At 39.9% G+C, this 20,223-nt stretch overlaps 1 protein-coding gene across 3 annotated transcripts in view; it reads left to right on the plus strand.

Moving 5' to 3' along the window:
* Nucleotides 1-1,147: 1,147 nt before the first annotated feature.
* ATAD5 (ATPase family AAA domain containing 5) overlaps nucleotides 1,148-20,223 on the plus strand; it is a 30,873-nt gene continuing 11,797 nt past the window's right edge. The window contains exons 1-14 of one of the 3 annotated variants that reach the window (XM_025163586.2): nucleotides 1,148-1,328; nucleotides 2,505-4,171; nucleotides 4,369-4,423; nucleotides 5,289-5,459; nucleotides 6,563-6,701; nucleotides 11,335-11,413; nucleotides 13,217-13,398; nucleotides 14,203-14,363; nucleotides 15,328-15,472; nucleotides 15,785-16,057; nucleotides 17,739-17,835; nucleotides 18,812-18,891; nucleotides 19,204-19,349; nucleotides 19,428-19,578. In XM_025163586.2, the coding sequence (XP_025019354.1) occupies nucleotides 1,278-1,328; nucleotides 2,505-4,171; nucleotides 4,369-4,423; nucleotides 5,289-5,459; nucleotides 6,563-6,701; nucleotides 11,335-11,413; nucleotides 13,217-13,398; nucleotides 14,203-14,363; nucleotides 15,328-15,472; nucleotides 15,785-16,057; nucleotides 17,739-17,835; nucleotides 18,812-18,891; nucleotides 19,204-19,349; nucleotides 19,428-19,578 (3,397 nt within the window). In that variant the 5' untranslated portion in view covers nucleotides 1,148-1,277. The remainder of the gene's footprint in view (nucleotides 1,329-2,504; nucleotides 4,172-4,368; nucleotides 4,424-5,288; nucleotides 5,460-6,562; nucleotides 6,702-11,334; nucleotides 11,414-13,216; nucleotides 13,399-14,202; nucleotides 14,364-15,327; nucleotides 15,473-15,784; nucleotides 16,058-17,738; nucleotides 17,836-18,811; nucleotides 18,892-19,203; nucleotides 19,350-19,427; nucleotides 19,579-20,223) is intronic. The other 2 variants (XM_088138214.1, XM_088138215.1) reach the window with 2 other exon arrangements.

Consider the following 20,223-nt stretch of genomic DNA (forward strand, 5'->3'; position numbering starts at 1 on the left):
AAAATGAAGAAGCTAAAGTGCTCCGGTACTTTAGAATTCAGACAAGCACCTGCCACATAACACCCCAGACTTAACAGTTATTGATAAGACAAAAAAGTCTGTATAGTGGACACTGCAATACCTGGAGACAGCAGAATAGAAGAGAAAGAACTGGAGAAAATCACAAAATATAAAGACCTGAAAATAGAAGTAGAGCAACTGTGGCAAAAGAAAGCAAAGATAGTACCAATAGTTATACGTGCCTTGGGTGCAATCCCAAAACACCTGGAACACCGCTTGAACACCATCGGCATTGACAAAATTACCATCAGTCAATTGCAAAAGGCAGCTTTTCTTGGAACAGCTTACATCCCGCAACGATACCTTTAACACCATCAAACAACATCTGCCTATCTCAGGCCCTTAGGAAGGACTCAATAGGTGGATAAAAATGCCAACTCCAGTCTGAACATCTGGCTGATTGTGCAACCAACAACAACAACAACAATGGTCCCTCCTCTGATTCTTCCACACAACAACCCTCTGAGGTATTTTGGCCTGAAGCCACCCAGAGAGTTTCTGTGGCTGAGGGTGGACTTCAACCTGGATCTCCACTCCTAACCGTTACACCATACTGGTTTTCGTGCACACCTGTATTAAATTCAGTGAAATATTACAATTTCATTGCAAGTTTCAATCTCTGAGGGCCATACTCAAGGCTCTGGAGGCTTCTCAGGCACACCTACAAGACTACATAGTTTTCTACACAATATAAACATGGCTCTCTCTCTAAAGCTTTACCCTCACTGAAAATAATGAACTGAAAACAACATTTCACTTTTTGTGAGATGGGCGGTATTTAAATTTGAAATATAAATAAACAAACATCCCAGAAGAACACAATGCAACGCACCCACTTCCATACTGTTACTAAAATAACTACACGGTCACCGGGAGCCGGGTTCAACTCGGCAGAGCCTTCAACCACTTAGTATCTGCGGAAAACAAAGCAAAACGTTCTCCCCGACCCCCCAGGGAGGATCCTTCCTCTAATTGGCTTAGCGGTTCACGTGACATGGAACGAGGCAATGAGCGGGTCCCCAGACGGCTCCCCTGTCACGTGCGCCCCAGGAGCGCACGCCCCTCCCTTCCAGTGTCACAGCGCCCCGAATCCCTCCCTCCCGCGCGGTCTTTTCTGGTTTGCCCGATTGTAGTCTCGCGCGGGAATTTCTGATACGGTTCCTCTTCCCGCTGAATGGCGGACAGGAGCTGAGGAGGGCGAATTTCTTGCAGGGAAGATGGCCGTGTTCGCGGCCGCTACAGTTTCACCTACTGACGGGGCTGCTCAGGTAAGGGCTAAGGAGAAAGGCGCGAGAGCAAGGGGAGGCATTTCCCCTCGGTGTCTCTGCTTTTGCTCGGACGAGCGGGACGGGAAAGCGGCGATAAGCAGAGATCTCTTTGTATAGGCGCCAGTAACTGGATTTAATATTTTAACACCTTCTCCCTCCCCCTTAATATATGCATGCAATATTTGCCTATAAATCTGACTTCTAAGCGGGAAATGAAATTTCCTTTTGCCTGCATTAGCATGCTTATTTCATACTTCCCCTTCAGCATAACACACTTTTGTTTTGCGATCCCTCCCAAAAGCATTGATCCATAGCAGCTGATCCTTGGACTTCAAAGTCGCGTAGAGAGGAGGTGCCATAATTGTACTGTTTTTGCTGGCTTTCTAACGAACTCTTTCTGCATACTGTAATTCCCGACCAGGAGGGCTCAAGAAGGGCCATCTGATTCTGTGGAGTTCAAATAGTGTAGTAAGGTATTACCTCTTTTTAGGAATTTAGTATCAGGTAAGAAATGTCGTAGAACCATTAGTTAAACTACAGTTGTCAAGATTTCTTCAAAAAGACTTTTATAGAAATTGCGTTAACACTTTATCCAGCGTCTGGTAATGGTTCATGTGGAGCCTTGTATTCCCTATTTAAGGGCATTTTCTTATCTTTGGTCAGTTTGATTAGCTTTCTTTTGTTTAAATATGCATACTATGGATATGCATTTGTTCTATCTGGCCCATTGGAAGGGAAACTGGGAAAGCAATCTGCTGGAATACAAAAGACAAGTAAGTACTGTATGTTTATTCAGCCTTTTTTTTTCATTTTTGTGCACTGGTTCATCTGAAAGTTGGGCTGGGTTCTCTAAACTGAAGCCTGAATTTGTTGTCTGTTAATCAAATTTTAAAAACTGCAGCACTTCAGATTCAGTTTCAAAAAGATACTTCAGTCCTGAAAGAACTGTTTTATGTCTGCTTTAAAGAGTTGCAGAAGGATGTTATGTTGCAGCCCCCATATGTTTTAAAGCGCCTCTAAGTGAATCCAAAGCACTGCACAGCACGTAAAAATACATGCCATGAATTTGTGAGTGATATGGTGAGAATCTTTAAAAAAATACCAAAGTGAATATCACCTTGACAAGATATTGTTTTTGCATTTTATTATACTTATTCCTATGTTCTTTCTTTACAGTCATGTACAAAACGGAAGGAAGATGACCTTTCTATTAAAGCAATTACCAGCTATTTTTCTCCACTGGGGAAAAATCTTGAGACAGTATTGTCACCACCAAAGTCTAACAATATAATGGATTATTTTAAAAAACTACCTCCTACAAATGAGAGTATTGCTTCAACCCTATTGGAGCAGAAAAGCAAAGCAAACTCAACATCGTTGGAAAATTCTTCAAAGCCTCTATCAAGACTTAAGTGGAGAGGAAAGCAGAATAACTTAAATAATAACTTCAAAACTGAGAAAACACTTGAGCTTGAGCCTTTGATGGAACTGAATAATGATGATGATAAAGAGACAGTTGGTCCACAAGAAGAGAACTGTAAGATTTGTAATGATGTTGCACTGATTAGCCTCACAAATATGGAAGAGACATTAAATATTTGTAGTGAAAGCTCTCTCAACACAGTTAACTACAGAAATGAGGAAAGAAAAACTAAGATAGAAGGAAATGTAAAAAGTAATGCAAAAAAATTAAAAAGAAGGAACCCTAAAAATGAAATTGACTTGTTTGAAAATTCTCCCACTGAGATACAGACAAAGGATCCATGTAAAGAAACTGATAAACAAGTTACATCTGTCACTGAATCAGAAAATAAAAGTTTACTATTTATTCTGGATCCTGAGACTAATACACAGAAGACACCACCATTAAATGACAATACTATAACTATATCATTTGAAGACTTTTTAAAAAGCCAAGGAGAAAACTTTGAACAGGGTCCAAAAAACCAGACACCTGATAATGTTGTTGCCTCTGATGAAGCAAACATTTGTCAACATACTGAGTATTTGCCACTTAAGAAAGTGACAGTCCTTGCCCAAATTCATTCTGTCCCTCCAAGATCTCTCCGTTCTCAGAAAATTGCTTCTATTTTTGTAAACCAAAAAAGCAAAGCCAAAGAACAAAGGAGTCCGGCTACCTCAGAAATGGAGTACTCTGAACAGATGACTCAAAAAAGAAAATCAAATGTGGTGATTGCAGAAGAAGAGTTAGAACTGGCAATATTAGAAACTACAGGTCCAGAGAGTGTGAAATCGAAATGCACTGCAGAAGAACGATACCAATTTATGAAAGCTTTTAGACAGCCAGGAGCAGATACAGTAAAAAATGGAGCTAAAAGGGGACCTGGTAAGCAGAAAGAAGTTGAAGAAAAATCATCAAACCTAAAAGAGGAAGAATGCGAGGATGATTCTAACAAAAAAACTGCAAATAATACATCAATAGCTTATGCTAGTAGCAGTGCCCATAGTAATACTGAAAAAAGTGATAGTAACAGAGTAAAAAATAAATTCAAAAAGAGAAAGGGGATAGGGGAAGCAAAAGAGAAAGATTTAAATATTAATGATAACCAGAACAGTACTGCTTATGGTCAAATCAATAGGATAACACCAAAAGAGAAAGAGAGAGAACGTTCTCAAAAAAATAAGGGACCGAGAAGACATTGTCGGCAAAAGAAAAGCCAAGGTACACCAGAAGAAGCCATGGATTCACAGGCTGTTACTGAAGATCCACCAGATGCTGTCCCTCAACAGACCTCTACTCCTAAAACAAACAGATCCTTTAAAAATGTTTTATACACTGCTGAGATGATAACTGAACCCTTTGATTCAAACAGCCCAATAAGGTAAAATTATTTTGACATGTTTTGAGAGTGAAAGCAATGTTTGTTTTAGAGTTTTGTTTGGGAATAGGAACTCAGAATATATGCAACTTCAGTGCTTTATCAGAGTTTCTTATCATACTATAGTAAAGTTGTATTTTTTTAAAAAGTTAATATGGTGTGGGGTTTTTTGTTTTTGTTTTTGTTTTTTGCTTATACAGGATGAAATTCACCCGAATTAATGCATCAGAAAGATTTACACAGCAGAATGTAAAGGTATGATAAATCTGAACAAAAGTAAGTCCTTGAGGCCTCATTGTAAAAAAATAAGATGGTACAGTTGAATTTTAAGTGTGAAAATGATCTTTGAATGATGTATGGAAATGCTACTGCCTCTTAAGCCCATGAGCAACACTATAATGTTTGTGCAGGCCTATTTCTACCATTCTCACTGCATGGAAAACATTTACACTGAAGCTAGGAGATGCCATTTTTATGATCATGTAAGTTAAATTTTAAATTACCTGCATTATCTTGTGGTCAGATATCACATTTACAGAATGAATGGGCAGTGTAAAGAAAGCAAATTTGAGATACTTACTGTGATGGAATGATTTGGTGAAGGCCGCGCTTGGGGAGATAAGCATTTCCTTAGCCCCCAGCAGGAGCGTGGGAAGGTTAAGAAGATTGGCACCACCGTAAGGAATTTGCAGTGTTTGCTTGCTGGCTTGAGAAGTTTAGATTCAGTCTGGCAGGATTCTGTCTTGTGGTTGGAAGCTAATAAAAGCTATTGAACTAGACCTCTACTGTCTCATAGAGTTCTTTGGGCTGAACCTGACACTTACTGATCTTGCTGCGCTTAAAGGTTTTGCAAATGAGTATTGTCTGAAAAGTCCCATGGCATGTTATTCTGGCAACTTAAGTAGAATGCTTTGGAAATAAGTGTGTGTAATGTAGTTGCTATAACTGTGTAATTATTTTCCTATTTTACACCATAACTATCAAGGGTGTACTTGATACGTGGCATTAAATACAGTTATATTCAAATGTATCTTATGGGAAGAAAAAAACACTTAACCTGCTTTGGGAAGAGTACATGTATTCTTGTAGGTATTAATGATTACTTTTAATTTTGTGGTAGATGAATTCGATTTCTAGAAATATATTCAAAGCAAAGAAATTGGTTGAAAAAGCAAAGGCTGTACAGCATAACAGAATATCAAGGACCATGGAAGAAGGATTCCATATATCTTTAAGACGGTCTTCTAGACAACAGGCCCTTGCTGAAAAAAAACATTTAGAAAAAATAAAAGTAAGTCCATTGAAATCAACTGATATATGAAATCATAATTTTGCTCCTGAAATTGAACAACTTAAACAATCATTTGCCCTTGTTTTCTGTCAAGTTTGAAATAACTTATGATGTTATAAACTTGCTTTGTTTTATATGTTTTGTTTATGTTCATTTAAAGTTTAAGTATAGCAAAACATGCTGTAGAAACTTTACAACCAATCCAAGTATTTTCTGAGTTATAATAGGTATATTTGGACAGTACAACCACATGTAAGCCTGCCTTATTCTTTTTTTTTCCTTTTTATTGTCTTAGTATAAATTTTGATACAATATGTTATTTCAATACAATGATATTTATATAATACTCTTAAATTCTTAACATTCTACTATTTAAATACCTTAGAGTATTGAAAATAGAGAAGAGGAAAGAAAAAGTGGATATTCTATCAATATTAGTTATAGTTTAAGATATTAATGTTACAAGCATTATGATTATTTGGCTTTTTCGTTCAGAATTAAATACAGCATTGGAAATAAGGAGATGAAGGAAGAGCATACATCAAGATATGTGTTATGTAAGGAGGGTTTCGGTCTTAAGCAAGCTTGCTCTTATTTGTTGGCTTCTTCCCCTAATGTTAGAAAGTTAGAAGGCAGCTGCCCACTGTTTTCTCCTCTACAGGGTACTTTTGGATTCCTCTAACCAGAGAGCATCCCTGTCGTTTACTGTAGATTCGTTATGGGGATAGCATCTATTACTTACGCCTAGAACTGCTTGCAGAGGACATGGTAAAGCTGAGCCATTTGAGAAAGGAGCTGGTGGATGTATGCAGATATGTTCACGACAAACCATGCTTATAATGGTTTGCCACATTTATTTATATATGCGCTTTGTGTGCCCTGAGCTCCATGGGCGTGCTAACATTGCATGAAATATAAAGGTATATTCATTTACAAGAGAAACTATGCATTAAATGTTAGGAAATTTCTACAAATCATTGCAAAAAAAACAAGGGAACAAGATGATGAAGCATGCACCCACATACCACCAACAGGCAATCAAAGATTCCTCCAGTCTTTGAGTAGTAATATTAATTTCTTAATATTTATTTGTTTATGTTCAGAACTCAGATACTCTGGATTCAGGCACAAGCCATCTTACCACTGTTTCAGATAATATAGAAAATCCAAAAAAACTCCAAAGCGTAAATGATGTATTGGGGAAAAAGACCAGAATTGCGAAGGCAACTAAGAGCTCAAATGGTAATAACTTTTATTTATTTACAGTATATTAAGTGGCTACAATAGAACCAAACTCAGATCTGTGATCACAAATCCTGTCTGTTTGTAATTGTGTGAACAACAGCCATAAATTTACTGGCTGGGACAGGAACAACCATGATGGAAGAGATTTTGATAAGCAGTGTTTCATCCGTTTAGCATGATTCAGTGAAAGCTAATACATTATAAATGACCTCTTTATCATTAATATTTCTCTCTTTAAAACATAGAAATTAAGTTCTCAAAATTGTGGGGGGAAAAGGAAGAAAATATAAAGACAGTAATGAATAAGAATATTTTTAATTCTGCATTATAAGATAAAAAAGATAATTAAGTGTTGGAGATACTGTGAGAACACCTGCCTGTAACTATTTGTATCCTTGAACTGTAGGAACAGTGTAGCCGTATGTGATTCACCTAAAGTCTATGTACTTAATACATTAAGGAGAAATGACATTTTACGCTTAAACTGAGAATTTGAAATATACAGGTAGTCCTTGCTTAACTACCCTAACTGGGACTTAGCATCAGCAGTTCCGGTAGTCTCGGTTGCAGTCGTTAGGCGAGGACTGCGCCATTGCTGGCAAGGACCTAATACTTCTCCTGCCCTACAGACCTGCCGGCTCTGTCCCACTGCCTCCTCCCCCACTGGGTCTGGCAAGCTCCCTTCTGCTGCTTCAACTCCCCCCACCGGCCTATCTCCCCCCATCTCTGACTTTTTGGCTGCCTGCACTCCGCTGCCCCTGCTACCCTGCACTCCACTGTTCCTGTGCCACCAGCTGACCTTCACCGTCTTCTTTCTCCCATTGCTGAGAAGGTGTTGCAAGGTGTCACAAGGCGTCGCAAAGGGCCAGCAGCTGTCTCAGCTGGGTGGGTCTTGTCAGCAGCGGGAAGAAGAAGACAGTGAAGGTCAGCTGGAGGTGGCAGGAGGTGGTGAACTGCAGGGCGGCCAAAAGGGCAGAAATGGCGGGGGAGATAGGTGGGTGGAGGGAGTTGAACTGCACACTGCAGTTGTAAATGTGGCTGAGCTGCCAAACACTTGAATTTTGATCACGTGTCTGTGGGGGTGCTGCAATGGCCATAACTTCAAGGACCAGTCATAACTACCATTTGTTCACCACCATTGTAACTTCAAACGGTCGCTGAACAAATGGCCATTAAATGAGGACTACTGTAGTGTCTAAATAATGCTATATGCAAATCATTATAATAATGGAGTCACAGGTGCCAGAATTTCTGCAGTAGCTTTAGATGGCATCTGTAGAACTGCAAAATTAAATAAAAAAAATTTTTTTAATTGCAAAATTCACAGGAACTCCAACCTCATGAGTTTTCAACAATCTTCCATGAAATTAACGTCAAGTCAGTTAACAACAAGGCCCCCCTCATATGTGACTTGTTCACCGAGGAGGGGGCAGACCTGGCATGCATTACCAAGACCTGGCCGGGGCCTGAGGGAGGAGTGCCCCTCTTGGAAATGTGCCCAGCTGGGTTCACGGTGTGGCACCAGCCAAGATGCCAGGGCAGGGGAGGAGGGGTGGCTGTTGTGATCCGGGAATCTCTAGTGGCCTTCAGGGGCATTGCTCCACAAGTTTCTGGCTGTGAGACACTGTTTATTAGGCTGGGTTCCCATGAACAGTTGGGAGTTCTGCTATTGTACCAGCTTCCCTGCTGCTTGGCAGCCTCCCTGCCTGAGTTGCTGGAGGCCATCTCGGGACTGGTGGTGGAGTTCCCCAGCCTTATGGTTCTGGGGGACTTCAACCTGCCATCCCTGGGGCGGTCCTCAGATGCAGCTCGGGAGTTCATGGCTACCATGGCAGCGATGGGCCTGTCTCAAATTCTGCAGGACCCAGCCCGAGACAGTGGCCACATGCCGGATTTGGTTTTCTTGTCGGAGCAATGGCAAAGTGATCTGAGGGGAGATCTATAGCTTTCCCCATTGTCGTGGTCATATCATGTCCTGGTGACCCTGAGTTTCTCCTATGCCACCCCCCTCCGCAGGGAGGCAGGGCCCATGCAATTGGTCCGCCCCTGGTGCCTGATGGACTCGTTAGGGTTTCAGAGGGAGCTGGGGGATATTCCCATGGATCTGTTGCACGGTCCAGTGGAGGCCTTGGCTGCTGCCTGGAATAGGGAGGCAGCTGGGGCCTTGGACAGGATCGTGCCTATGCGACCTCTCTTGCCACATCGGCCCCGAAACTCCCCGTGGTTTATGGAGGAGTTGAGGGTGCTGAAGGGGGCCAAGAGACGTCTAGAGTGCCTCTGGAGGAAGACAAAGACCGAATCCGACTGAACACAGGTTAGAGCCTCTATCAAGGCCTACGTTGTGGCAATAAGAGTGGCGAAGTGCCAGTACTTCTCCGCCCTTATCGAATCCGCAGAATGTCGCTCGGCGGCCCTGTTCAGGATCACTAGGTTCCTCCTTGGCAAGGGGGATGTGGGGGTTCATTTGCAGGGCTGTGCAGAGGAATTTTCAGAGCATCTGCAGGACAAAGTCACTTGGATTCATTCCAAGTTAGACTCCGAGCGAGGGGCAGGATCTGGGGAGATACCGGGGGACCGTTCTTACCCAGTTATCTGGGAACAGTTTGATCTTGTTGCTCCTGAGGAAGTGGACAGGATCCTGGGGACTGTGAAGGCCACCACTTGCCATCTTGATCCATGCCCCTCCTGGCTGGTGAAAGCAGCTTGGGAGGTGACATGTGGTTAGATCCAGGCGATGGTTACTACATCCTTGCAGGAGGAAGTGTCTCCAGCTGCCTTTAAGGAGGCGTTGGTACACCCCCTCAAGAAACCTTCCCTGGATCCTACCATACTGGACAATTTCTGTCCAGTCTCCCACCTCCCCTTTTTGGGGAAGGTGGTTGAGAAAGTGGTAGCATCACAGCTCCAAAGGGTTCTGAAGGAAACGGATTATCTGGACCATTATCAGTCAGGTTTCAGGCCCAGTTATGGAACGGAAACGGCATTGGTCACACTTATGGATGATCTCTGGCAGGAGCGGGATGGTGGAAGTGCGACCATCCTTGCTCTCCTTGATCTCAGCAGCTTTCGATACCGTCCACCATGGTATCCTATTGGGACGGCTGAGGGATTTGAGGGTGGGCAGCACAGTTTTGTGCTGGTTCACTTCCTTTCTTCGGGGCCGGTCCCAGTCGGTGGTGATAGCGAGCAAGAGGTCCCATCCTCAGCCTCTCCTCTGTGGGGTGCCGAGGGTTCGGTTCTCTCTCCTTTTCAACATCTACATGAAACTGCTGGGTGAGATCATCCACCATCATGGGATGAGGTATCATCAGCATGCTGATGATACACAATTATACATCTCCATCCCAGGTGAAGTAAGTGATGCCGTGACTGTCCTTTCACGGTGCCTGGAGGTTGTAAGGGTCTGGGTGGGGAACAACAGGCTTCAGCTGAACCCTGGTAAGATGGAGTGGCTGTGGGTTAATGGCTCCTCTGTATCCAGGACTTTGTCATCTTTGGTGCTGGATGGGGTAGCACTGCCCCAGACAGACCCAGTGCATAATCTGGGGGTCCTCCTAGACTCACGGCTCCTGCTTGAAGAGCAGGTGGCAGCCGTGGCAAGGAGGGCCTTTGCACAACTTTCCTGGATCGGGATGCCCTTTGAACAGTCATTCACGCCCGTTATCTCCCAGATAGACTACTGCAATGCGCTCTACATGGGACTCCCCTTGAAGAGTATCCAGAAGCTACAGCTGGTCCAGAATGCAGCCGCGCAGGCTATTTTTGGAGCCCCAAGGAGGGCCCATGTAATGCCACTTCTCCGCGAGCTGCATTGGGTACCAGTTTGCTTCTGGGTCCAATTCAAGGTGTTGGTTATCACCTTTAAAGCTCTACATGGCATGGGACCAGGTTACCTAAGGGACCACCTCTCCCCTGTGATTTCAACCCGTCCCACCCGATCACACAGAGAGGGCATGCTTCGGACCCCCTCAGTAAAAGAACTCCGATTAGCGGGGTCCAGAAGACGGGCCTTCTCTGCAGTAGCCCCCGCTCTTTGGAACATTCTGCCCCCGGAGGTGTGATTGGCCCTCTCACTCCTGGCCTTCCATAGAGCTTTGAAGACCTGGTTCTGCCACTTGGCCTGGGGTGGGGAAGGAATACTTCAAGCATGGGGATGGCTAGCCCCATAGAGGCCTGCTATCTTCAGCCCCAGATTCTTCATCTTCTTGGACTCTCCTTTCTTTTTTTAGTAATGTTTTTAAATTGATGTTTATGTATTTATATATATTTATGGTTTTAATGTTTTGTGTGAGTCGCCCAGAGTTCCCCTATTGGGGGGAGATGGTGGGGGAGAAATTTAATAAATAAAATAAATAAATTGTGTAAGATTACTGTGCAAGAGCAGTAACTCAGTCATTACAACTGAGATCACCAAAATCTTATAAAATCTAGGCCATATTTAGGAGAAAAATTAAGGGTGTCCTTACCTTTGTGTAAGATTATGTAATAATGCCTGGAAACGTTCATAAAGAATGAATGATTCATTAAGAGACTTTTATTTCTCTTATTATGTTGTTTCAGTACTAAATTAGGACTATAGTGTTGTCTATACATAATTTAATACTAATTTAGCAATATGTTGTCTTTAAAGGGAAGGAGAAAATGTCTTCGTTAATTAGGAAAAAAGTTAAAAAATCTACAGATGAAGCAGTTATTTGTGTCAAATCCAGGTCAGTCCATTATAGCTACATGGAAGAATGATATAACTATGGGAGTTATGGTATTTCTAAATTAAGTTGAAAATTGCATTTTGCTGGTATTTGTTTGTCAAGCCAGATGCTTCTTGATGCAAAAATTTGTAGTATCAGTTAGAGCTCACACACACATTTGATAGAGGCATGATTGGACATCATATTCTACTTGGGAAAAGGATGTGTTGATATGTATGCATGCATGTATGTATTACAATGCTTGTGTACAGCTATTTATAGTGAAATCAAAGTTCCAGTTCTTATGCCTTTTTCTCCCGTGTATGTAAACATGGCCATCTAACTTTGTTTGTGTGAATGTGTTTGGTGTCTGTTGCCACCATTGCTCTAGTATCTCTTAAGTTCTTTCATCATCCCGAGCTCCTTGGTAAACCAGGGTGCCCTTTGGGAGCAACTATTAGTGAGATGCCACTCAGGCAGTCTTACTCAATACCTTTGTGGTCTCTGTATTCCAGAATTGGATAAGCTGCACAACAAATTGCCTACCTCCATTTACCCTCAGAAAGCCCTAAAAGTCCTATAGGCCCATAATCTCTATCTTAATTCGTCTCCCATTCTTGCAGAAGAAAGTGTACCAACAAACTACATACTGCCCAGAAAATGATCTGACTGTAGCAAAGGACTGGCAACAGTGTCCTCCATCTTTGAATAATGATGCATCTGTTCCAAGATGAAAATCAGTTTTAATGTGCAATTGCCAAAGTGTGTTAGACTGAGAACACCGGAGGCAACCCCATGGAAGTTATGAAATCCTGAGCCTATCCAGATTCCACACCCAAGACATGGGGATTGAAATCTTCCGGCCCCAGAAGCCCACAAGACTCCAAATACCAACCAGCTCCAATATGCGATCTAGCAGTTCAGGAAGAGCCAGTGTCAGGCAGCACGGTGGTCAGTACATCAGCAGCAGCCCTGACTTGTTCCTATGGTCCAGTTTCACATAAAGGCATTCATTCCCTGTCAGTACTGTATGCAGTAGAAAGTAGCGCAGCTAAAGACTCACAAAAAGTTCAGCATTGCATTCCCTCCCAGTCCTTAGCATCGCAACTGCTGAAGCACTTGAAACCCAAAATTTGCAGTGTGCACTAACAGCTCCATAGTCCTACTGACACTCATTCAACTGATGCACACCCTCACTGGCATCCAGTAACCCTCCAACTGATAGAAGGGGATTTGGTAATAGGGCACACTAGTGCAGTAAATCGAGCAACTAAGTATTGAAGGATTGGAAAATTACTAGTATCAGCTAGATTCTCCACAGAAAACAAAAATCTGGGCGGCAACAGCAGGTATGATGTTCTCAAGTTTAGTGTATGTTTTAAAACCCAAACAAGCAGCAAATATTTCTAAAGTTTCGTTCTAGGAATAAGTATTAAGAAACCTGGTTTTTATTATTTTTCATTACAAAATATGCAGCACCATTAAAACTACAAGAAATACACCTGAATGTAGTGAGGCTGAGGCTTTCTAACTGTCTTCCTTCAAAGATTGCATGAAATGTATGCTGCAGAGGATTCCAGGGTATGTTTTTGAACATAGCTTTAGTCTACTTGGCCTCATGCGCATCTTTCAAATGGGGAGCATTTGATACTCCCTTGTGGTTGTACGTTGTAAGGGGAGGTCAGCATTGTTTTCAAAAACTTTTTTCTCTACTGATCTTACTGAATGTTCTTGGTAAGGTTCTGGGGATCTTCTGAGAAACCATTGCTGTAACAAAATGTTGTGTATTGAAGTTTGGCTATTTTTGGTTGTCATTTTCATTAGCGAAGATGAGTCTGAAAATTCGCAAGATGACACAGAGTTCAAAGCAAAACGTGAATTTTTAATGAGCGGTTTGCCAGAATCTTTAAAGAGGCAGATTGCAAAAAAAACAGCAGCATTGGAAGCATATTCTGCAGCTAATTCCTGTTTTCAAAAAGTGATCCATGTTCAGCAGAAGGATGATAGTGAGTACTGATCTTTTGAAGTTCTTGTAGCGAATATTAAGTTATTGGACATTTTCATTTAAAGGGAAGTTTACTGGCACACTTAATACCTTGGCTTTGAGAGTACAGTGAAATCTTGTTTCAGCAGACTATTTGGGGGAAAGGGGTGTCACTGACTCCTAAATATCTGTTATAGTATATCATGATGATTTGTGAAATGATGGTATTTCACAAATTATATAAGCAGCTATGGAAGGTATACAATTAATATAAATTTAATTGCCTCATATAAACTACTTCACATTCAACTGATTTACATGTTTTTTGGGGAAATGTTCAGAAGAAAATTAGTGTATTGTATCTAAAATCCATTTAATAGGGATTTGATAAAGCAAAGTTTCATTGTAATAGCTTTTTGGTTTGGAGAGAATTGGGGAAATAAATCTAAGATCCACTTTTTCATATGGGAAGATGGTAGGAAACAAAGTAAACAGCCTAGAAATACAAATGCAGGACATGTGGGAGTGCAAAGTACTAGGTGTGTAGTAATGTTCCGCCTATGTTAGTGGGCAGGCCAATCAATGAATTTTGATTGAGAGAACTTAAAAGTCGGGGGAGGTTTTGTTTTAAGTTCATCTTAGAATGGGCCTTTTTGTGCAATATTGATTTCTGCAGTACTGTGTCTCGCATTCTTTCCAACAACCTGCTAATCACCAACAAGCATGTTACAGATAAATGAATACTGTCCCATTATTTGATTCTCCTATAATTCTATCCAAGAATATCTTTCTAAAACTTGTTAACTGAGTTTTTATTCTTTTGTAGAATGCTTGATGTGGAGATTGGCACCACCCTCTTGCCCCCTCTTAACTAAACTTATGGACGTGAATTCTGAAGTAATTGATGCTGCAAAGCTTACTCTTTCACTGGGTGAACTCTCAGTTTTAAATACACAACCTAATAGCAGTGATTCTGCAGTTGTTGTGGTTAGTATTTTATAATCATTCTTATGACCATTTTCAATAAATGTGCCACCTTAGTACAAAATAGTGAGCCACAATGTGCAGCTGCCTAATTGCTCCTGCTTTGTTTCTCCCAGTAGTGGGGACAGTTTTTATAATCATAGGAACTCAGCAAAAAAGTTTAGTGACTTTTGATTTGCCTTTTCTCACAAGCCAGGTATTATAGGCTAAGTTTAGCCCCGTCTTTAGATTCCTACTTGATACAAATTGTGGATTCTGTGTTTTAGAAACGTCTTACTAGTGTTTCTGAGTGTTTTCGATAGCATTATGTATGTGATTTTACTAATATAATAACAATATTATATGGAATGGTATCTCTTCCTTAAAAAGGGGTAGAAATACTTTGCATCTGAACCAGACATATTTATATATGTGTCACATTAAGCTTTTTCATTCTGTGGGTTTTGATAAATGAAGCTGTACTTTCAAGTACAGGAGCTGAGCAGGAATGATCAGGTACGTGCAATAATAATAATAATTTATTAAATTAAATTTATATGCTGCCCAGCTCACAGTGACTCTGGGCAGTTTACAGTTGTTAAAATGTTTAAAAACAAAGAACAATACAAAAAACACAAAAACAACACAAGACAAAGAAACAGCGATGGCAAAGAAAATAAACCCAGAGGGGAACAGAAGGAAAGAAAAGGGCATCAGTCGTCCTATCCAAAGGATTACATTTAATCAAGAACGATAAATTCTTGGATATATCATTCTTGATTAAAGAATCAAGGAATCATGACTTAATATTGTGTGTGAATAATGCATGTGAATAAATTTTATGTGACAATTTTAATTATTAAAGTGAGTTTTATTACATTATATTTTTAACTGCATAGTTTCCAGAGAATATTGTGTGCTATCAAACAACTTTTAATTACCAGAAATATTCAGTGTGCAAACAACATTTGTTTTCTTTTATTTACAGCCATCTGGGTGGCGACCAGTATTTTCCAAAATACAAAGGAGTGTTTTGTTGGAGGAGATTCAGTCTTCCAACACTCAGTTTCCTGTGAAACTGTTTTTTGATCTACTTTTGAAAAAACAGGCTCCTCCTGAAAATAATAAACAAGGTGAGCAGTATGTATAATTAAAATTATTGTTTAGGTATAAATAGCAAATAAATGTATTTACTGAGAAGTAAGATCTTTAGTTCAGGGAAGTATATCCTCCAGAAAAATAGATAATAGTATGTCCTGGAGGATTCACCTGATTTTCAGTAGGTTCTTTTTGAGAGCATAGGTAGTTGAAAGAGAGTGCTAAAGTATGCACAGAACATTACAATACTTTGGATAATATTCCTAATAACTATTGGAATAGGTTAAATAATTGATGCTGGAAATTGCACAGAGGTATGATATCTTGCATATTTTTTCTGTAATTAGTAAATAAATGTGAAGCTGTTAATTCTGAAACAGACGCAACTGAAGTTCAAAAGGAAGGCAAAAGGAAACGAAAAACTGAAGATCGCAAATGCAAAAGAAAGAACCAGAAGGAAAAATCAGAGACCGGATTATCAAAAAACCCTTCCCAAATACCATGTGCAAAACCGATTGGTGCAGAAAATAGCCACATAATAGATGTGGATAAAATGGAAGAATCTGAGATGAAAACAACAGAAGACTCTCAGTTTGGATCAGAAATCACCAGTCTTTCTGGTAATTGGCTTTACTCTAAATGCTTTAGAAAATAAGTGTGGTAGTCCTACGTTACAACCTTACTTGTTTTTCTCAGCATGGAGTACATTATTTATAGAAAACTTTATTATAGAACAGCTTGATTAGACCTAAATTGGGTAATGCAGTGTGTGCACTAGAGAATTGTAATGGGGAGGCATGTGATGAACAGCAGACTAGGTGGTTAATCAGCAGTGAATTCCCAGACATTCCTTCTGCTTCAGCAGTGTAATGTTGAATCCAAGATGCGGCTATTTTAATTGGATTATTTAGTTATAAATCTTAGGCTTTTTAAACTGTGGACTGTATGCCATGGTCCTGTGGTATCTTGGTTAATCTATACTTCCAATCTATTATCTACTGATACTGCAATAAAAATTAATAGGACTTACTTCAGACTGAGTAGTTCCATCATATGTCTTATTTCATTTTAATCAAACAAATTGTGATCAAATCTAATAATAATTAACCTGTTCCTCATTAGGTCTTTACACAATAATGAGATCCTTAGCTGCTTGTAGAACCTGCTTTCAGATAAATTTGTTTTAAATTTATTTGAAGAAATAAACATTTATTTATTTTTAAATAAATTTGTTTAAAATGTGTTTTACAGCTATTGTATTGAAAAAAGGCAATAAAATTATAAATTCAAAGTCTGAATTTAAGAGGGGTTTACCTTTTGGGGGGCTATATGTGATACCCAGATTTTAGCACAGTATTCTTCACCTCCAGCATCCTCCAGATCTGTTAGATTTAACTACTATAATCCCACCCATGTGGTGTGTCCTTATTTTTAGGATTGTTTTTATGTTGTATTTTAATGAACTTTTATCTTGTAAACCGCCCAGAGTTGTGTCATGAGATGGGCAGTGACAAATTCAATAGATAAATAAATGTCTGTGCCCTTTGGAGGATTTTTAAAATTTATTTATTTATTTTGCGCCTTTGGGTCAGCGTTGACTCCTGGTGACTGCCTGGACTAGTCCTGCAGTTTTTTAGCAAGATTTTCGGAAGTAGTTTGCCATTGCCTGCTTCCTAAGGCTGAGAAGAACAACTGCCCCAAACTACCAAGCTGGCTTTGAGCCTAAGGCAGGACTAGAACTCAGAGTCTCCTGGTTTCTAGCATGTTGCCTTAACCACTACACCAAACTGGCTCTCATTTGGGAAATTATGAGAGCAAAAATCCAACACGTGGAATTTGGAGGAGACTGTGAAAAGAATAAGCTGTAGTTATTGCCTTTGTGTGGTTCTCTGTCTTCCTCTTGGGGTGCAATAGATTTAATTTCTAATTTAGATTAATCCCATCTTGTCCTTTTCTCTGAAAAACTATAGTTAATTTTCATTATTGCTTATTGAAAGAAGCAAATTCTTATCCGTATCATGAAGTTGGTTTGTTTAAAGTGATAACTAAAATTAACTGCAGTTTTATATTCAGATATTAAACTTTGATTAATTGAAGTCAGAATGAAACTTCAGGCAGTTTTGCTTAGTGTAATGTCAGAATGTAGTGTTATATATTAGAACACCATTACATTAACTTTACTGATTAGAATTTAAACCTTTATTTGACCTAAATAACTGCTAGGTTTTGATGTAATAAAACTTGTTGTATTTAAATGCATGGGATATCCTAAAATGAATAAACCTCTGTTCATGTCTACAGATTTTGCAAATGAAGACATGCTTTGGACAGAAAAATACCAGCCACAAAACTCCAGTGAACTTATAGGCAACACTGAAGCAATTAAAAAGCTACATAGGTCAGAAATAACTTTTTTATAAATAAATTTTGTCAGCCCTTCGAGGTAGTCCAAACAAGAAACCAAAACTATGAGTGCTAACGCTACCTTCTCTGTAAGTTTACAATAACAGAATCTTGCAAGTTTGAAAGCCCATCTCTCCCCCCTTGCTTTTACTTTTCAGGGAACTAGGGAGGGTCCCTTTTGAGAAGCTTACCATGCCCCCGTTCCTCCTGTTGACTGAGATGTCACTTATCTGACCATTGTCCTGTTTGCAGTTCTTCCTCCTCCTGTCTCTCAAGGATATTCCCACAGACCATTACAATTGTTGCTATATCTGGTTCTCAGTGTATTTGAACTGCTTTGTCAGCTTTCAAGCTCTGGTTTAAATTAATTCTATGTTTATCTGTTGTAATATTACACAATAATTAATACTAAGAAGGGAGGAGTACTTAAATAGGGGTCTGTTTCCAGATCCTTAATTACTGCTGAGAGCTTAATAATGTGGGCTCTGTTCACTCTGTAGCTCTGATTCTGTATGATGCACATTGCAACTTCATTAAGTCCCCAAAATCCACTGCAAATCATCCATCTGTAGTTGCCATGTCATCCAAATAGTACATGTGATTTCTTCCAACTGGAACAAAGCAGACAGCATAGCAAAACTATGGATTTCCTGTGGCTTGTTCCATGCAGAAGAAGACATTGGCTAACATGGTAGCCACAACAAATACTAAGCAGGTACAGGTACTTTGGTTCAGGAAATATATCCCCCAGAAAAGTAGGGGTTTTATTTGTTTGTTTGTTCATTCATTCATTCATTCATTCATTCATTCATTCATTCATTCATTCATAAACATGGAGGGTTTGACGTAATAATGTATTGCTGCTGGTGATATGTAGCATTCTCCCCTCCTTCTGTTTAGTAGGATAATTTAATTTTCTTGTCACGTAATTTTTTCTAGGCACCAAACCAGTATTACATCTTTACTTTTAGGTGGCTGTGTGAATGGAAAAGAAAAGCTGATTGGGAAGAAAACAGAACTCAAAAAGAAAAGAAGAACGCTGGTAAAGACGGTATATTGGAATCTTTCTCCATTATTTAAAATAAAATGTATTAAACATCAAATTTACTATAATTTTTAATGTGAGCTATATCAAAAACCCAGTAGGGGTATACATTTTGTGTAAAATTTTAACATTTTATCTGTGTGGTTTTTTTTAATGTTTTCTATCTTTTGTTTTTCCTCATGGAATGACAAGGATATAAATATTGAAATGAATATAGATAATGAAACCAACAATTAAAAAACGGTCTAGGTTTATATGCTCAGTTAAGGCTGATTTTATTATCGATGCGATTATCTACACAATGCTGTAACTTAACAGATTCCTTGGAGAGTTTGGATTTTATAGACGACGCATCAGTGAGCGATGAAGAGAACGTTCTGTGCAATACCACGTTGCTCATCGGCCCCCCAGGCGTAGGGAAGACTGCCGCAGTTTACGCTTGTGCACAGGAGCTTGGCTTCAAGGTTTGTCCTAGCTGTAAAGAAAGTGGAGTTGAAGTCCTCGTGTTATGAACTAATCTGTTCTTTACAATTACCCTTCAGATATTTGAAGTGAACGCTTCTTGCCAGCGCAGTGGAAGGCAGATTCTCTCGCAGCTGAAAGAAGCTACTCAGTCTCACCAGGTGGACAAACAAGGCGTACATGCTCATAAGCCATGCTTCTTTAACCATTACAGTAGCACCAAGTCACCAAGTAAGATATTTCTTCTTTTTTGCACATTAAAAAAAAAAAGGAGGGAGCAATTAAAAATTGTTATTTGACCTAAAAAAAACTTTATTATATCTATTTTCACACAGGGATAAATTCAGTCTTACCTGATTAATTACCATTTATCTCTGTTGCACTATATAATTTGTCTCTGCATGTAAAGAGCACTGCATCAGCACTGTACGGAGACAACAAAGGTGTTTCCTTTATGTGGGTTCATCTGCTTGGGCTTGCGTCTGTATTGTGTCTATAGTAGCGGCATTACTGCTGACAGGGATTACAGAATATCCTTCCCAATATCATTGAGCCACTTAGGTACTTGAAGTTAATGGCAGGTGAGGATAGAACATGTCTGATTGTTGCTCTGGCCAAGTCAGTGAACCTAAAGCTGACCTTTTGTATATATACATAAATGCTATTTCAGAAGTTCTGGCCTTGTGAACATCTGGGACAGTGTTTCTCCACCTTGGCAACTTTAAGCTGGGGAATTCTGGGAGTTGAAGTCCACACATTTTAAAGTTGCCAACGTTGAGAAACACTGATTTAAGATATGTACATCCTGAGAGAACATGACTATTAGTTGAATCTTTGGCATGTCCCAGGAATACAACTTCCTCCCTCCCCCTGGTG

This window comes from Python bivittatus, unplaced genomic scaffold (assembly GCF_059951505.1).
Source record: "Python bivittatus isolate LINGU-HERP-01145 unplaced genomic scaffold, Pbiv_v1 ctg000220_np1212, whole genome shotgun sequence".
NCBI classification, from domain to species: Eukaryota; Metazoa; Chordata; class Lepidosauria; order Squamata; family Pythonidae; genus Python; species Python bivittatus.